Here is a 20,199-nt window from a genome sequence, read left to right as displayed (position 1 = left end):
TTTAACATAGAACATAGTTCACAGCGAGTTGTACACATCCGTCATTGCTGCACTGACGAGAATGTCTCCCAAGCGTTATAGGTGTTGTGTGGCTGGATGTATTAATCCAGATAGCTCTCTCTATTTACTCCCGAAATCTGAGGCAGCCGCTGAAGACGAGGTGGATTCATTTTGTTTTCAAAGAAAATGCTCCCTCAACTCTAGAAATTAGTTTATGTACTTACGCACTTCTTATGCTGTGTTTACTCAGCTCTTACTGTGATTTTCTGGAGTAAAACTGACGCTTCATCTTTTGTGTGATGTACCAGTATATTTTTTATCATAATTCGGATGGGTTCAGAAATGAACACCGTTACTGAGAGTTTCTGATATTATCATCATTCCGTGAGTCTCTGAGCTGAGATTGCTCTGCCCCCTGTGCCGTGCAGCAGCAGCAGCAGCAGCAGCATTTACATTTAAAGGGCACAAACTAAAACAGTGCGTTTTTCTGAGCACCAAAAAGTCACAATTTAAACATGCTGTAAAAAATTATCTGTTGGGTATTTTGAGCTAAAACTTCACATACACACTCTGGGGACATCAGAGACTTATTTTACATCTTGTGAAAAGGGGCATAATAGGTCCCCTTTAATAGGTCTCTTCCACCCCTAACCATCAAGAGCTCTGTTGTTAAGGAGGTGGAGTCATTCAAATTCCTAGGCACTGTCATGACAAACAACCTGAAATGGGAAGAAAACAGTTCCTCCATTATTAAGAGGGCTCACAGTGGAATGTTTTTCCTAAGGCAGTTAACCAAACTGAACGTTTCCAGCTCTGTTCGGTCTAGGTTTTACAGAGCCACTGTCGAAAGCCTTCTTTCAACATCTATTACTGTATGGTTTGCCTCAGCATCGGCCCGGGCGAAGAACAGACTGCAGCGCATTGTGCGCACAGCAGAGAGGCTGACTGGACAGAGGCAGCTGTCAATCAATGACCTGTATGAGGCCAGAGTCAGGAAGAGGGCAGCTAAAATTGCTGCTGATCAGTCCCATCCAGCAAGTGACATTTTTAGGCTGCTTCCTTCTGGAAGAAGATACAGGAAGAAGGTACAGGGCGATGAGGACAAGGACCTCATGCCATCTCAACAGTTTTTTTTCCAAGAGCCATTTCCCTCTGTTGGAAAAAAACTGTCCCCCTCTGTCACCCCCCCATTAGTCCAAAGTTTTATGTTTAGAATTTTTTATTTTTATTTTATTTATTTGATTGTTTTTAGGCAATGCTTTATGCAGCTATACGCATATACGGTTTGTTTGTTAAGCTTCTGTGTTACTGATTGCCATATCAAATTCCTGTGTGTCTAGTACTGATGCATTTGGCGAATAAAGTGATTCTGATTAACTCAACAAACACAAGATCTAATTTCACCATAATATTGTGCTTCGCAACAAAACTGTTACAAGTTCAGTTATTATTTATTTCCATCAGTTGGGTTAACGTTAGGCCCTGTAATTAGCCAACGGAATTGTCAAATCTGTAGGTGTATATATATTTGGACTGAATGGTCACAGCATTTGCATATTGTTGTCCTATTGTTACTTTAACTGCTTCTATTGCTCTCCTCATTTGTAAGTCGCTTTGGATAAAAGCATCTGCTAAATGATTAAATGTAAATGTAAAAAAATTAAAAAGATTACATTTTTAAAAATGTATGTGAATGAGATAAACACTTTTATAAAAAAATTATCTTTTTGGTTAATATAATTTTGCTTCTCACTTATATTCTCATCTATACTAATGAGAAATAAACGGAACTTGAACTATACTGAAAAATGGCTCCCTTTTGAAGTGTAACTTCAATACTGCATCTTGGTGTTTATGATATGGGGAACGCCATTTACATACCTAAAATACATATTTTACAGCCACTGTTATGCAAATTGAAAAGCACATTAAAGGCTCCCTACCAGTGGCCCTCCTTCACAAAACATCTAGCACAGTTTTATCATTGATAGAATTCAATATTTTTCAATCCACACATTTAAGTCAAATTTAATTTAAGCAATATGTCAAATCTTTAGCCCACGGAGGAATTTTGTGGCAACAGTTTAAAAATACCCCAATGGTAATAATAATAATTCATTAAATGTATCTAGCGCTTTTCTCTGCACTCAAAGCACTTTACATAGAAAGGGGGAATCTCCTCAACCACCACCAATGTGCAGCATCCACCTGGATGATGCGACGGCAGCCATAGTGCGCCAGAACACCCACCACACACCAGCTTATTGGTGCAGAGGAGACAGAGTGATGAAGTCTATATATATATATATATATATATATATATATATATATATATATATATATATATATATATATATATGGGGATGATTAGGAGGCCATGATGGACAGAGGCCTGTAATATCCGTTGGTGCATCATAAATATGGAGACATGGAGATAACTTAATGGAATCTTTATTAACAGGTGCAGCGCGGACAACGTGCCTCTCGACACCGTCTCACTCATAGACATGTATAAAGGCTAGATGGCTTACCGGCGCTGAGAGCCAATGGGACCCGACGACGTCACACGGCGGCCATCTTAGGACAGGTCCGCTCGTCCAGTTATAACATTAGAGTCTATTGTGCATGTAGTGCTGAAATAACTATATCTTGCTCAATTTTCAACCGATTTTCAAACGGTTTGGTGTGTCATAAACGTCAGGGATGCGGCTATTTAACTGCATACTGCATACATTCAAAACGTGAAGCTACAATTTAAACATCGGCATCAGCACAAATCATAGCCACGTTAATAAGGTTTGTAATAAACCAAACCGTTTGTAAATCCGTCAAGAATTCAGCAAGTTACGAGCATTTGTCACTCACCTTCCGTCCACAGCAGCAGGGAGCAGCAGCGCAGTCTCCTGACCTAAGATGGCCACCAAGTTGACGACACAGCTGACTCCGCCTTGAGCCATCTAGTCTTTATACATGTCTATGGTCTCACCAGATAACAGACTGACACTCCACCACTACTTCTGTGCATTCAGAGAAAAGGTAACTTATACAAACCCATGCCGCCCTCTACTGGACAACCTTGTCTATAGCATCACATTTACTACAGGCCACTGGGCAAATTTGGCCAGGATGCCGGGGTTACAGGATTTTTTGTGACCACTGAGAGTCAGGACCTCAATTTAATGTCTCATCCAAAGGACGGTGCTCTTTGACCCACACAGACCACAGGGTGAGCACCCCCTGCTGGCCTCACTAACACCTCTTCCAGCAGCAACCTGGTTTTCCCAGGAGGTCTCCAATCCAGGTACTAACCAGGTTCAACCCTGCTTAGCTTCAGTGTACAACCAGTCTTGGGCTACAGGGGGATATGGCTACTGGCCATACCGCTGCCGGCGGTAAAACCGCAGACTTGGCAACTCTGCAGCCTAGTCTCCTGACTACTGTATATATTTAAAGGTTTCTTCAAAACTTATAAGCTAACATAATTACATACAGCAGTCCCAAAAGTTTTGGGATATTTTGGACAAGTCACAATTATAAAAGATTGAATTTCACTGCATTACACAAAATATCAAATAATGTGGCATTTGCGTTAAAATAATGCTAAAGCTTTTCTCATAACAAACGTACTCTGTTACTAACGTAAACTCGGTTCTCTCTAGAGAGGGAACAAGTACGGCGTAATATCTTACGCTAGGGGAAAAACTCTTTTCCATGAGATATTGAAGCCAAAAATTGAACTTAATTTTGAAATAATTCAAAACGCATTGCAGCAGCATGAAAACATAAGCAAGACGGCTCGCGCGCCTATTGGCTGTCCTGCGGCAACTGCAGCAGCCTATCGAGAGAGGCCTCTCGTGACATCAGATCCAATGGGGGCACTTTGCACCCACTACGTCACCTCCCGCCGAAACAGGCGTGGCCTAGGCCTATAAATATAGCTCGACAGGCTGATATACTCTGATTTTCATTGCCGAAGCGAACCAGAGCGTGTTGCAGGCACGGCAAGATACGCAGTACCCATTCCTTCTCTAGAGAGAACTGAGGTTACGTTAGTAACCGAGTACGGTCTCTTACGAGAGTACTCTCGTACTGCATAATATCTTACGCTAGGGGAACACAGTGTAAAACGCAGCTACCCACACAGCTCCTAGTGAATTTTTTATCAATGTACTATAGAAAGCATACTTGCCTATGGGATTATTGTGTGGTATGCTAGCTGCACTGGGGAAAATTGCAGAGAACTGTGTCACGTAGTTAAAACAGCACAGTGGATCATAGGCATCAAGCTCCTGTAGGCCGCTGTACTTGAGCTGTATCGTTCAGTTTCGTTCCGACAAACTGGGCACTACTTTTTCTTTTGCTCAATATGTTCAACGTTAATAAAAGGTATCCAAGCAAAAAGTTCTCCACGCATTATCCTGCAGTTAATGAGAAAAGTGTAATTTATTGGCGCACTATATTGACTGCGTATTGAGACATATACAACGGTTGAGCTAGATTTTCAGCCAATCAGCATCGAAAATGTAAGTAGGTCAGAGCCAAAATCAAGCCAATATCACTACGCACTTGTAAACAATAAACATGGAGGAGGACGTAAGCAGCGCATCTTCATCTGATAGCAGCGATCAAGCTCGATTAACACCCGTAAAGTGTATTCTTCATGTCGGGAAAAAATGGCGGGGAATGTCCGCAGCCCTTTACTGAAGTCCGATGGGAAAAAATCAAGCAATGTGCCAAAGAAATGGCTCAAAACGTCGGACACTACGGAGCTAGCTATTGCTAACAAACATGTTGCCCTCCTGGAAAAAACGGTCTCTGATGTCCCAACAAATTAAGGGTTTCACCCGGCCTGCTATCGGCGTTTTATAGACAAAAAACGCTTGACTTGTGCACTAAAGCGTCAAGATAAGACTGAACGGTTGAAAAGACTTGTAACCCCGGTTGAAGGCTCTGAAACAGTTTCGCCGAAGAGGCTGCGTTCCAAGTACAGCTTGATGAAAGTTACCACAACAACCACTTCTTCAAAGCCATCAACAAGCCAGTACGTTCTGCCTAAATTGTGCATAATTTGCAAAATGTTTGATCAGTTTATCACAATCAACAGAAAGCGCCAGCTTGACAAGTTGGTGCAGTCTGAGACAGAAAATGCAGGTATGTTTACTCACTTGAATTGAATGTTATGCAAGCTAATTTATTGCCAACTGGGTTTATAATGTATTCTTCATATCTTTAATATAGGACTTCTTCGTGAGGCAGCTCTAATGAAATCAGGTGAGAGCATTGATCAGGAGTCTCAAGAATATACCAGACACATTCGGTGAGCTTGCTGATGATCTTCTTCAACTTATCATTAAGATGGGTAGAAAGTTCAGTTGTCCAAGGGTCGATTTTGTCATTGATCGCTACCCGGCAGTGAGCATCAAAAATGCTGAACGATCAAGACGTGCTGTTGCTGGACAACAATTACTGCAAATATACAGCATCAAGCAGAAGACTCCAAGTCAGTGGACCAAGTTTCTAGCCAGTGGTGAAAATAAAGAAGCCTTGACAGACTTTCTCTTTGAGACATGGAGAACTGTGCCTTTAGAGCTGCTGGAAAAGACATAGCTATCTTTGTGGCACACAGAAATGTATGTCATCAACTCACTCTTAAAGATGGCATTATGTCTGTCAAAGAGGTAGAATATTTGACTTGTGACCATGAAGAAGCTGACACAAGGCTCCTACTTCATGCAAAACATGCCTGGAGTGAACTTTATAATAAGATAATCATCCAGAGTCCTGACACTGATGTTGCTATCATTTCGCTTTCAGTAATGGCTAAGCTTCCCTCAGCGAAGATGTACTTTCTGACAGGAACAAAAGACAGGCAAAGAATGTTAGATCTCCAGGCTATTGGTTCTGCTTTGGGTCCTTCACTAACAGAGGCACTGATAGGACTACACACATTCACTGGCTGTGACTCAACTAGTTCCTTTTATGGGAAAGGAAAAGAGAAACCACTAAATATAGTGTCTGGAAATGCAGAGTACATCAGTGCATTTGTTGCTCTTGGGAGGCAATTTGAAATGGACAGCACCACATTTGTGACCATAGAACGTTTTGTGTGTGAGCTGTATGGAGAAAAGGTATCAGATGTTAATTTGGCCAGATACAATAGGTTCTGTGTCTCTTCCGAACAGGCATTACCTCCAACAAAAGATGCACTTACAGAGAACTTCAAGCGTGCTAACTACCAAGCTGCAATCCACAGGAGAGCATTGGATCCTTTTATAAATGCTCCCAGTCCAGACGGCTTTGGATGGATTGTCAAGGATGGTGAACTCATCATATCATGGATGACTAAAGATCCAGCTCCTCAACAGATTTTGGGGTCACTCCACTGTGGGTGTAAGTCTGGTACTTGTAGAGGTGGAAGATGTTCATGCCACAAGGCTGACCTGGCCTGCACTGACCTATGTAAATGTAAATGTGTTCATTGTGACAATGTGAGATTAACTGAGGATAGTGTTTCATGTGAATCTGATAGTGAGGACAGTGATCTTAATATTTAGTGATGTGTATATGATAATAAAATTAATATAGGACATATATATATATAATATAAATAAATCAAAATTAAATCTTGTTTACAATAATCATTCCTGTGAATATGTAGCCTACATGTAGTGCAGTTACTGCTCGTGTATGCGAATTGACATTCACCATTAAATGTGTTATTTTTGAAAAGTGTTTTTTTAATATATTATATTTTGGCTTAATTCTATTTGTTATTCAGATTTTACCTCAAATATTACCTTTGAATAGAAAAAACATAATGAGAAGCAGTGTTTCCTCTAGGATTTTTTCCAGCTGTGGTGGCAGGCCCATTTCCCCAGGGGGAGGGGGCGTCGCCCATGCGTGATATTCCCATGGGCCACGCCCCCTTGCCCCAGGTGTTTAAACCTCCCCTAAGTATTATAATTAGGGATGGGTATCTATTCAGATGTTCCGATTCGATTTCAATTCGCAAGCTCTTCGATTTCAATTTCGATTCTCGATTCCACTCAATGAATATACTGTAGATTTAACACAAACCCTATATTTATAAAAAAGAACAGTGAACATAAGTTTACGAGTGGTTAATTAATAAAAAGAAATTAAGAGCCAGTATATTAAACTCTTATTATTTTAGGTACACTTGGGTACATTAAAACAGCATATCAAATGCATACAATGAATAGACAGGATTTTGATGCAAGATGAAAAATTGATTATTGAAAAAGTCAGAACAGTCTCATGCCTTGATCAAACAGGATCAGGTTATTTTATGTTTAAGATAAAACAAACATAAAATCTCACTGCATTAGAATAACATGGAGGCTGCAAGCCTATGAAGTGTAGGAAAACTAATACTGGCTTTTGGGTGATATATAAATAAATATGGGGGAAAAAAATCGATTCATAGCCTTTGAGAATCGATATTGAATTAACCACAATTTAAAAAACGATTAATCGAAAAATTGTTTTTCTAGTTATAATATGAAAGGTTCCAATTTACAGCGGCAATGCGATTATGCGCATCCCGTGCGCCGAATGATGCACTTGAAGCAACTCGAAGTCACAGCGTGCAGCGCTTCGCATTGAAAAGTGTTAGCAGAGTACACAGACAACACACGAAATACTGTTTCACAACTACCAGTCTCTCTGACTGGCACACTTTATTTAAAAGCACAAAGCGAAGAGATATTTGATGCTTACTGTATTATATCTATGCAACAGTTTATTTAGCCTTTTCTTTTAACAGTTTTACATTTCAGTTACAGTGCGCATGAAGAACAATTCGAATTCAGAGTGCTCTCTACTCCAGTGCTGTAATCTAACAGAACTAACGCAATAAACTCCAGTAACAGTAAGATAAAGTAATTTTATGCAAACCATAGACCTTTATCTACAAATAAAGTATAATAATGTGAACATTGATCTTGGAGAGTATCGTGTTACTCGTAACCGAAGGTGACGCGCTGTTTGAATGCTGAATGGACAATGACTGAGGAGAGATGAGTTTTCATTAACTTTAACTTAACGACTTCAATATTATTTTTTTTACCTCACATTATGCTATCGAATGACTTTAGAAGTCTTGGAATATAGTGCACGAAAACTTTATGGTGCTTTACAATGTTTTTTATGCCTTTAGTGGGGCTTAACAATAACACAATAGTATGCACAATATCGTACGGACCTCACTGAAGCTGCAGCCGTGGCGGGAGGATTTTTGGTGTGGCGGCCCACCACGGCTGAATGAATGTAGCGGAAACACTGAGAAGTAATTGGGATGTTAATGCTACAGTAGAAGTTTTCTTGATAATCTTATCATTTTTACTGTGCCTAGATAGCAACTTCAGGTATATCACACATTTCAAACTGGTTTATTTTGTACTTCAAGTGGTAATTTGGCATTTTTGGGTTTATATGATAATAAACAGGTTTGAAAGTGCAAAATTCCATATGCATTCGAAAAAATTCCCTTTTTTTCAAAATGGGCACCTTTAGCATAATTTTTCTCAAAAACTGCAAGGTAGTGTGCGGATAACTTTTTCCTAAGGAATCTCTATATATTTCTAACCATATTTCTAGGCCTCTTTTAGGCTACCGACAGCGGCCTACTGAGCTTGGATACTGTGTTTGCGAGTCGGTTACTGTAGATTTAAAAATCTTGCTTCCCCTTGTTAATTGATTTCATGGAAACAGACACCAGTGATTTTGCCAAGATATCTTATTTATTTTACCATTTTATATAAGACATAAGGGAGAGAGCGGATCAGCAAAAGATCTTCATGCATCTCAGTCATTTCTCTCTCTCTGCCTAAACAAAGAGCTTTAGTACTTATATGCTGAAAACATGTGGTTTCCATTAACGTAGGATGTATATACTATGCTGGGTGAAAAAACACTGCATACATTCCAGACACACTCAAAATATCCCAAAGTCTCTCTCTCTCACATATGCATTCAGAACAGTATGATTCATAAAACACAATAATTACAAATGATTATGAATGTATATAAAAAGGATAAAACAGATACATAATACTTCTGATTATGAATATTAATAAAAAAATAAAAACAACATTAAAAGATGAGATTGTAAGTCTTCAGTTACACACAAAGACCAGCAGCATCATTATTGATCCCACAAAGCAAAATCCCCAGAGTTAAATTAACTCTGCTCAGAGTAGGCCTATATATGGTCCCACTCTAAGTAACTCTGAATCAGAGTTCAAGTTAATGAGATCATTAAGTGATGATTGGGCATTAGTAATGAACACCTGCTGTTAACAAGCAGAATCACTGAAGGAAAGAGAAAAAACAAGAACTACAGCTGACTTCCAGCCAGAGCCTTATATGAAATCAACTGAAGATAAAAAAAGACAACAAATCTCTAAAGATCTCATCAGAGGAGGATTAAACAACTCCACAAACAGCATTACCAGCTTTATTTATTTCAAACCAGTTTGACTTTCTGGTATATCTTCACAGAAGTTCTTATTGAGAGTTGACAAAAGTTTAAATATCAATGTTTTATTGAAATCGTTTCGCTTGAAGTCACCTTACCATTATGATGATCTGTGTTTGCTTTTGTTAGGCTCTTGACCCTTGAATTTTTAAATAGTTTTTCTCTGGCTGTGTGTTTATAAATCACATTTGTTGTTATGTGTTCAGGTGATGTTGGATTCTTATTGATGGTGACATCATCATCACTATCATCAAGTCTCCTGATTCACATATATCCTCCCAAGGTTTATCACTGCTCAAAAGTGAGTTGTGTCATTAAACACGTTTAAATATTGCATTACCAGCACCATGATATTGTGCACATCATATGTGATTGCATTTTCTAAAGATATGGCCACAGACGTGTAATCTACCAATAACATTAGTGTGACTGAAATGGGAACGCCCAAAAGCGTCTTCACAGTACAGAGAATAGCGACATACAGCGACAAAGTTGCTGGTGGTGTGAATGGGGCTTAGTATGCATTCATTGTAACTGCTTGGAAAAGAGCAGTGTGAACATCTTCAAAATATCATCTTTTGTATGCAACAGAGGACAAAGATTATTTTTTTTTTTTTTGTGAGCTAACTCTTTAATACAATTTGTTTAATTCTGAGAAATATAATCTTAATAGAAAACGTGTAATAAAATTGATTAAGTGATGTTAGTACCCCCCATTATCACTAGTATATTCCAATTTAATTGAGATTCTTTTATTTTTCTCAGGTGCAGTGAAGCAATCAAGTCGGATTCAGTTTCTGCTGTACAATGACCACCGATCGCGTACACAACCCACAAGTTTCAAGTATGTGCAAATATTTTTCAATTAAACATTTACACATTTTATACTCATTGCTCAAGTGCAAAGCAGCACATCTTAAAACTGTAACTGATAGATTGTCACATTTAGGAGAAAAGGCTAACTTTGGAATGATTAACTGTGTTTTACAGGCTTTTTTCAATCGTTAACAAGCGCTTACCCATACTTCAGATACTTTTTCTAAACTCTTAACACAGACTCACACCTACAAAACACAATTGGCCAAATGGATCATTTTCTTCTCAAAAACACATTTTGTTAAATATATACTAACTCTTCATTTCAAAATAGAACACATCTTTCTCTGCACTCACTAACTTTACCAAAACACTGGAAATCTGACTCAAAATGAAATTATTCTGTCAAAGAATAACACTTGTTTTCACTTCACAAGGTACATGCAGTCAATCAAAGTACACCAGGTTTGTACTAAAAAAGCACAAAATTACTGTATCTAATCTCTGCGATCTTCAGGGTTAGGCCACATGTTTTCATCAACATCACATCTGATATTATCCAAGGCGATGCAATGAAGAACTGTGATGTCCCTGCACCAGCATCCATGGCTTCAAGGAGGGACATCTGGTCATGTGGCTGATGGTCATAAACCTTCCACGTCCATGCAGAAAAGAACTCCTCTATGGGGTTGAGGAAAGGTGAATAGGGTGGAAGTAAGAGATTTACCAGTCTTGGGTGGACTTCAAACCATGTTGTTATTGCTTGCGAATGATGGAAAGACACATTGTCCCAGGTAATTACAAAGGTTCTCATGTTTTCATGAGAACCAGGCGATGCTCTGGACCCAGGAGCTGGTGGAGATCATTGAGAAAGGCAAGGATGCGCTCGGTATTATAGGGTCCACTAGCTCACTGCATCTCTCACTGGGCCTGCTCTTCTCCCTTCTCCTCCTTTTACTGAATAAGTGGTCAATGTAATAGAAAAAAATAACCCCTGCCACTCTAAGCCAGACTGGAATCAGCTGTGGTTGGCCCAATTAACCCAACATAAATCAGCTCTGTGTCAATTATTCAATTGTTTGTTTATTATCAGCTGAGATATATTGTTTTGGAACTGATATCATGGCAAAAGCAGAGGTTTTTATACTGTATCTAAGGTTTGGAACATTGTTTGGAATATGTTGTGTGTTAACATACGTAAATACTACAAAAACAATCCATAATTTTGTTGGGAGGTATAGCTTGTCTGTTAAGAAAATGTAAGCATTGTGGAAATGTGTTCACTGACTGCATATTGTGTGAAAACGACATGCAATGTGTGAATGGTATGGCCACAAAAGACCGATGCTGTGCTAATTGTGTTTAGAGTTTTGAAAATGTGACAACTGGCTGGACAAACGCTTGTTAGCGACTTAAAAAAACTGTAATACTCATCTAAACACACATATGATTTGTGTGTGCGTCTGAGTTATTGTAAAGATTGTAATATATAAAAAGATAAATAATAGAGCTCATAATAGTGTTTTAAAGTCGAACGTATGAATGTTAAGTGTTGTAATATATATTGTGCTAGTTTGAAGTTTGATAAAGTTTGCAGTCTCTCTGTGTGTCACAGTTCAAACCTGCTTTGAAATTACAACAATATTTAGTACATATATAAACCACAAGGCTTGTTTTAATCATGTAAATGCAATAATATTGGAGAAAAGATTGTATTTAGCAATAAAGCCTTGATAGCATAAAATATGTTATGAGTCATGATCCCTTCTTGTTTTAACAAGCTGAAGAAAGTTAATGGTTAACCCCAAAGTGTGTCACATGCTGATGTAACCATAACAAGTCTCTACTATAATGGATTTTTTGTCCATTTCTGTAGGATTACACAATGTCCCTCCCTTACATATCGGCTATAAATCTGCGAGTGCATCAGTTCAGAAGCTTAGAGAGAAAATGGCTGTAATCGAGTCACTTCTGCAGTTTCTCAGCACAGGTACATTACTGGGCGCTTTGCTGTTGCTTCTGGTTTTGTATTTGCTTTCCTCTGGATCCAGATCTCAGAAAGAGGAGAAAGAGCCACCGGGACCCAAACCTCTGCCGCTGCTGGGGAACCTGCTGACCCTTGACCTCGAGAGACCCTTTGACACCTTTGTTGAGGTGAGAACTTGATACATTTAAAATTAATAGTAGACAAACATTATACAATTTGTTTGTAAATGTCTTTCTCTGTGTCCTCCAGCTGTCCAAAACCTATGGAAACATATTCCAAGTGTTTTTGGGTCCCAGGAAAACTGTGGTCTTAGTTGGGTACAAAACTGTCAAAGAAGCTCTCGTGAACTATGCAGAAGAGTTCGGCGACAGAAAAATCGGACCTGGTTACAGGATAATTAACAAAGAACATGGTAGGATTCTTTTTTTTGTTTAGTTTTTTTAACTCAATTCAATTCAATACACATTTACATAGTGTTTTTCACAATTCACATCGTTTCAAAGCAGCATTACAGAAAATGCATGAGTCCACAATACGATTTAGAGTGATCTGTTAGGTAACTGTCTAAGTTATGCATTTCAGAAATGTACATATACAAAATCACAGTTAGCTAAAAAAATATTAATTTAAACAATGTAATAATTTAAGGCAGAAACGATGAGCTTATTGAAGTAATAAATAGCCTACTTGTTTGTTAACAAATGATTATGACATTTAGAAAAATGTAGCATTGATGAAAAGATCATTATTTGACTTGAAAAATATAGTTCAGATTCAATCAGATTCAACTTTTATTGTCATTGCACAAGTTTTCAGCCTGTACAACGAAATGCAGTTTTACATCTAACCAGTCAATAAATTATTAAAGTGCTTATTCTCATAGCAATGCTTAAAAAGTTCGATAAAAAATTCAGAAGGTCCATAGGCCATAGAGATTTCATATAGTGCATAGTTAAGATGTATTGGTTAAATGCATAATGATCAGAGGTAGTCAGTCTATAATCCAAGAGCAATAAATAAATAAATAAATAAATAAAGGAGAGAAACGGCGGCGGAGCAGCACAGGGACAAGGGCTAGTGTTGGGACTTGATGTTGAGCAGCGTTATGGTGTTGGGAAAAAAGCTGTTTCTGAGCCTGCTGGTGCGACTCCTGAGGCTCCTGTAACGTCTCCCAGACGGGAGGATGGAAAACAGTCCATGACTAGGGTGTGTGTGGTCCTTGGTGATATTCTGAGTGATGTAGATCAGTAATGGCTGGGACTGGGAGTGATGTGCCAATGATTTTTTGTGCAGTTTTCACCACTCGCTGTAGTGCTTTCCTGTCAGCCATTGTACAGTTCTCATACCACACCGTGATGCAGTTAGTGAGAATGCTCTCAACTGTGCAACGGTAGAAGTTACAGAGGATCTGAGGGGACAGTTCAGCTTTTTTCAGTTTCCTGAGGAAGAAGAGGCGTTGTTGAGCTTTCTTGATCATAATGGAGGTATTGAGTGACCAGGAGAGGTCTTGTGAAATGTGGACACCCAGGAGCTTGAAGCTAGTGACCTGCTCTACTTCAGCCCCATTGATGTAAATGGGTGTGTGGGTGCCTGCCTTTGCTTTCCGAAAATCAACAATGAGCTCTTTGGTTTTGGAGGTGTTGAGCACAAGATTGTTATTTGCACACCATGCAGCCAGACGCTGCACTTCCTCCCTGTAGGCTGATTCATCATTGTCCCTGATCAAGCCAAGCACCATTGTATCGTCTGCAAATTTGATGATGGAGTTAGTGTTGTAAATGGGGGAGCAGTCGTGGGTGAAGAGGGTGTACAGTAATGGGCTGAGCACACACCCTTGTGGCACACCAGTGTTTAGAGGAAGTGTAGTGGAGAAGAGGTTATTTAACCTTACCTTCTGGGGTCTGTTGATCAGAAAGTCCAATATCTAATTGCAGATGGATATGCTAATGCCAAGCCTGTGTAATTTCATGATCAAATCAGATGGTATGACTGTATTAAAAGCTGAACTAAAATCGATGAATAGCATCCTTGCATATGAATTGCTATTATCTAGATGGGTAAGGGCAGAGTGGAGGACTGTGGATATGGCATCCTCAGTCGTTCTGTTGGCACGGTATGCATACTGGTGGGCGTCTAGTGCAGGAGGAAAACTGGGCTTGAGGTGAGCTAGGATTAGCTTCTCAAGACATTTGGTGATGATGGGGGTCAGTGCTACCGGTCGATAGTCATTCAGGCACTCTGGGTTTGATCGCTTGGGCACAGGGATGATGACGGTGGTCTTGAGGCACACGGGAACAACCAACCCGATCTCACGGCAATTCGTACTAATTTTACGAGGTGGCTAATTCGTACCAATTCATACGACCTCACTCGTACGAATTTGTACGTTTTTTGCTAAATCGTACATATTTTACGTTTTGCCAAAATCGTATGAATTCATACGAATGACCTACCCCTGACCCCGCCCCTAAACCCAACCGTCACGTGGGTTTAGACAAATCGTACAAATTCGTACGAGTGAGGTCGTACAAATTCATACGAATTAGCCACCTTTTAATCACTCGTACAAATTCGTACGAATTGGTCGTGAGATAGCGTTGGAACAACAGCCTGGGCCAGTGACAGGTTGAATATATCAGTGAAAACTCCAGACAGTTGCTCAGCACATGTTTTCCACACTCGCCCAGGGATCCCATCCGGGCCGGCTGCTTTCCGTATATTCACCCTGCTCAGTACTGACTGCACGGCAGAGACAGTGAGTCTGAGGGGTTGGTCATCAAGTGGGGGGGGGGGGGGGTAGTTTTGACAGGCGTAGTGTTGTTGTCCCGATCAAAGCGGGCACAAAAGTTATTGAGCTCATTAGCAAAGGAGGTAGTGGTGGTAAGGGGGGTTGAATTTACTCTTCTGTAGTGTGTGATGGTCTGTATCCCTTGCCACATGCGTCGGGGGTCAGAGTTATTGAAGTGGTCCTCAATCAGAAGTTTGTGGCTATGTTGGGCATTCCGTATTCCCCTTTTCAGGTTAGCCCTTGATGTGCTATAGGCTTCTGCATTTCCAGATCGAAAAGCAATGTCGCGAGCCTTTAGCAGTAGACGGACATCCTTGTTCATCCAAGGCTTCTGATTGGGGTATAACTTGATCTGCTTGTGAGTTGTGACATCATTGACGCTTGTATTGATGTATTCCAGAACAGAAGAAGTATATGTGTCAATGTCCAATTGGGAGTCAGAGATGGCATTGGTGGCGAACAAACTCCAGTCTGTGCGCTGAAACCCAAGCTGTAGTGCAGCCTCTGCACCCTCGGGCCAGATCTTTACATTTCTCACTGTGGGTTTCACCCTGTTAATGAGGGGTGTGTGTATCTGGGCAGGAGCAACAGGGATAGATGGTCAGATTGACCCAGGTGGGGGAGTGGTTTAGCTTTGTAGGCCTCTGGTATGTTTGTGTACACCTTGTCCAAAATTCTGTCACCTCTGGTCGGGCAGGAGACATGTTGGTGGAACTTGGGGAGTACAGACTTGAGGTTTGAGTGATTAAAATCCCCTGCAGCAATAAATGCCCCTTCTGGGTGTGCAGTTTGCTGTTTGCTAATGGCAGCATATAGTTCTTTCATTGCTTGCTTAGCATTGGCATCAGGGGGTACATAAACGGCGGTAATAACAGTACATGTAAACTCTCTGGGTAGGTAAAAAGGCCGACATTTAACAGACAGATATTCCAAGTTCTCAGAACAGTGACTCCCGGTCATGACAGCGTTCGTACACCAAGCATTGTTGACATAAATGCCCAAACCACCACCTCTGGTCTTACCGTTAGTTAATGATTTAGTTAGAAGTTTGGTCACCCTTTAACGGCAACCTATTTATTACTTCCCTTCCTTTGAAACCAAATAATTGTGATTTCTTGTTTCATCGCTGCATCTATAGGAAGAGATGACAATAATATAAATGAAGTTGCAGGGAACTAATCACCATAACGGTGAGTTCAAACTAATTTTTTTTAGGAAAATCAACATCACCTTATGAAGTCAGCCTATGTGATGTTCTCTCTCTCTCAAAAAAAAAGTTAGAACTGTTGGATTTTACTGCGTAGTCAGTGGTGAAAATGATTAGTCGCTTATTAACCTGACATATAACGTGTTTAAGCAAGCTGACACTGTATAAGTCCCAAAGGTATAAGGTTTCTATTCTAACTCAGTAAGTAATCATTTTCTGCTTGTGTTGTTATTGAGACTCACGGTCAGATGGTTCTGTGTTGATCAGGAATCCTCTTTTCCAATGGAGAGAACTGGAGAGAGATGCGACGCTTCGCTCTCAGCAACCTGCGGGACTTCGGGATGGGCAAGAGAGGAAGTGAAGAGAAAATCATAGAGGAAATTCAGTTTCTGAAAGGAGAGTTTGATAAGTTTGAAGGTACACGCTGAAACACATTTATGGACATCTGCAATCATGCTCTTAGTTTAAAGGATCCGTTGAGAGACATTTGTTTTCTCTTCACAGGGAAACCCTTCGACACAACACAGCCTGTGAACTACGCTGTGTCAAACATCATCTCAGCTATTGTGTACGGCAGCAGATTTGAATACACAGACCCACGATTCACAGATATGGTCGACAGGGCAAATGAAAATGTTCGGATTTTGGGATCGGCTTCTATAATGGTATGGAAGTATGTTTTACTGTATGTTTTTGGTGACTTCATTTTTTTATTTTTTTATTAATACATGCATTTTTTTCTCTGTGTGTACTTTTAGCTTTATAATATATTTCCGTGGTTGGGTCCGTTCCTCAACAGCAAAAGGATCATTGTAAGAAATGTGTTGAGAAATAGAGCAGAAATGACGAGGTTGATCACTGGACTGCTGGAGACTCTGAATCCACACGACCGCAGAGGGTTTGTCGACTCCTTTCTCATCCGCAAACAGAGCGACGAGGTACAGAAATCCCCTTGTTCCATAGAAATACAGCAGGAACTAAACATTAATCATCACATTACTTGAATACATTATTATTATTATTATTATTATTGTTTTTTTTACTACAATTTACAATAAGGTTCCATTTGTAAACATTAGCTGACTACAGTTAACATGAACTAACAATGAAAAGTGCATATAATGCATATAATTAATCAAAGTTGATGTTAATTTCAACATTTATTAACACATTCAAAGGAAACGTTATCTGTTAATATTATTTAATAAGACACAGGCTAACATGAACTAAATATTAACAACACACACACATATATTAATATCTACTGAGTAATCCACTATTTAGAGGGCAGTCAAAATGACAATTTTCACCTGAGATTTTTCAGTTTTAGAAACATGGCAGCATCATTATTTTATTTTTACACAGAGATTGGTTTTCCAACAAGTAAAAACTTTTTCAATCCTTGTTGCATCATATGCCAATAGGAACAGTTCTGAGATGGGAAAAAACTATTTTCTGTTTTTTTCTCTCTCTCCAAACTTTGCATGTCCTTTTGGATTTTGATTCTTAAACTACAACTACATGAATTTTAATGTTTAATTTTACAAGTTTAGTTGAGCATTTTGAATGCATTTTTGCTCGTCAGAAATCCTGTAAGAAAGACAAATACTTTCACGATGAGAATCTAATGATGACTGTGGCAAATCTGTTTGCTGCTGGTACTGACACGACAGGAACGACTCTGCGCTGGGGTTTGATGCTCATGGCCAAATACCCTCATATACAGGGTAAAAAAAGACAGTAATGAGTTTTTTCTTAATACTGAGTTCAATGGTGTCCACAGGCACAAACATATGTTGCATTTTTGTGCAGATCGAGTTCATGAGGAGATTGACCGAGTGATCGGTGGACGTAAGCCAGCGGTGGAAGATAGAAAGAAATTACCGTATACAGACGCTGTGATTCATGAAATCCAGAGACTGGCTGATATTGTGCCCATGAGTCTGCCGCATAAGACCAGCTGTGATGTTCACTTCAATGGATACTTCATCAAGAAGGTCAGTCAGAAGAACAAATATTTAGGCCTATAAAAGATACCATGTGCATCTTGAACATTGTCTTTTCTCCATTTTCTAGGGTACCACTGTAGTTCCTCTGCTGACGTCTGTTTTGAAGGATCCAAGCGAATGGGAGAAACCGAACAGCTTTTACCCAGAACACTTCCTAGATGAGAAGGGCCAGTTTGTCAAGAGAGATGCTTTCATGCCCTTTTCTGCAGGTACAGTGAAACTTTAGCTCAATGCCGTTACCATGTCTTGAACATTGGGGTACCAAACCCATTTTTGATAGTAATGGTCTTTTTTTTTTTTAAGTAATAAAATGATTAAACTTTTACGCTCAACTCTAAACACCCAGTGTTTTGAAGAAAGAAACATTTGATCTCTCCTGATTTTCTCCCCTCTCAGGCCGAAGGGTTTGTTTGGGAGAGAGTTTGGCCAGGATGGAGCTCTTCCTGTTCTTCACTTCCCTCCTTCAGAGCTTCCGCTTCACAACTCCACCTGGAGTGTCTGGAGATGATCTGGATCTCAAAGGAATAGTCGGAATGACGTTGAATCCGTCCCCACACAAGCTGTGTGTGATCAGACGCTCCTGATACTGGACAATCAAAACAGAAACAAGATAATTTACCTCATTTTAAATAAGAAATGGCATGATTTTACTCGTTCTGAGTAAATTCAGAAAATCTTGAGCAGCAGGTGCATATTGTTTAAAACATTTTTTGTTAAAATGTTGTAGTAAAAAAGAATAAATTATGTTTTCACACAAAAAGTAGCTTGCTTAAACAAGCTTTGAGAGGCACTGTGCGAGATAACTTTAAGATAAGATTACATCTGAAATAATAAAACATGCGAGTGAGACAAACATATTTTCATAAACGTATACAAGATAAACATATTTATATAATACAATAGTTATATCATTTGGTTTTAATTTCGCTTCTCACTTAAATTCTCATCTATGCAGAAAAATGGTTCCTTTTCGAAGTGGACACACATGTAAACAAAAGGCAATATTCATTGGCAGACAGCAGTCCATGACATCATACGGTGCTCGCCTGTGTATAAAGAGGCGTGTGTATAAAGAGGAAAGTTTTTGTTTTGTTTTCAGGAGCCGTTTGTTTGTAGTGCGTGTTGATAAGGCGATTTATGTCGAGCAGCAAGGGTTTTAGAAAGTGCATGCCTCTGTGTCCTCGATTTATGACACCGGAGGACACCCATGATCTTTGGTTTGTCTGCTTGGGAGTGGAGCAGGCACATTCAGCCCTTTAGGGGCTAGATACATTCACTGCATCTGCACCTCTCGGGTTGGGTTCGGCGGCTACCAAATCAGCATGGCGGATCCGATCGTGGGGCCAGCAGGTCGAGCTGGCAGAGGAATTTAAGGAAATGGGTTTCACTTTCTCAATCCTCCTATTAGATTCAGAAGCCTGTTCTTTGGCATCTTCCGATCCATGGAGAGTTGATTGCTGTCATCGCCTAGCTCTGAGGAGCTTGACGTAGTTGGAGAGTGCGAAGAGAGAGAACCTGCTGAGCCCTCTTCTTCCGTCAGCCATGCATACGGGGAATTATTGGATTTAATGTTCCCTCGCCACTGCCAGGCTTAACTTAACCTCTTCGAGTGAGAAACAGAAAGTTGCCATTTCTGGCGGGCCATGATCATACCTCCCCCATGAGCCTTCCGTTTCTTCTGGATCTTTGCACACCGAGGTGGAGGGATCCCGGAAGAAGCCATATTCAGCCCACATCTTTCCTTTCCCACATTCAAATTATGAGAATGTTGAGGGTTTGTGTGAGCGAGGAAAAATGAGAAGCTGGCTAACTATCTCTCACAGAGTGAGGCATCCTATTCGAAGGCCATTTCAGACCACCTCTCGGATAATTGGCAAGGTGTATGCGGTAGCG

General features: G+C 39.9%; 1 protein-coding gene across 1 annotated transcript; it reads left to right on the top strand.

Moving 5' to 3' along the window:
• The first annotated feature begins 12,197 nt into the window (after window positions 1-12,197).
• Window positions 12,198-19,204, top strand: LOC306994528 (cytochrome P450 2K1-like). The gene is made up of 9 exons (XM_079605082.1): window positions 12,198-12,469; window positions 12,552-12,714; window positions 16,565-16,714; window positions 16,802-16,962; window positions 17,056-17,235; window positions 17,883-18,024; window positions 18,110-18,294; window positions 18,374-18,515; window positions 18,703-19,204. Exons 1-9 carry the CDS (start codon window positions 12,266-12,268, stop codon window positions 18,888-18,890), a joined length of 1,515 nt encoding a protein of 504 aa, XP_079461208.1. The 5' UTR covers window positions 12,198-12,265; the 3' UTR covers window positions 18,891-19,204.
• Window positions 19,205-20,199: the final 995 nt, after the last annotated feature.

This window comes from Phoxinus phoxinus, assembly GCF_949152265.1.
Source record: "Phoxinus phoxinus genome assembly, chromosome: 1".
In the NCBI taxonomy this organism is placed as follows: domain Eukaryota; kingdom Metazoa; phylum Chordata; class Actinopteri; order Cypriniformes; family Leuciscidae; genus Phoxinus; species Phoxinus phoxinus.
Note: the sequence above shows the minus strand (reverse complement) of the source record. Positions and strands in the feature narration are given on the sequence as shown.

Coding starts and splice junctions, on each gene's coding strand:
- LOC306994528 (XM_079605082.1), top strand. CDS start 12,266: ATGGCTGTAATCGAGTCACTTCTGCAGTTTCTCAGCACAGGTACATTA. Junction 12,470..12,551: donor CCTTTGACACCTTTGTTGAG/GTGAGAACTTGA, acceptor TGTGTCCTCCAG/CTGTCCAAAACCTATGGAAA. Junction 16,963..17,055: donor TGGGATCGGCTTCTATAATG/GTATGGAAGTAT, acceptor GTGTACTTTTAG/CTTTATAATATATTTCCGTG.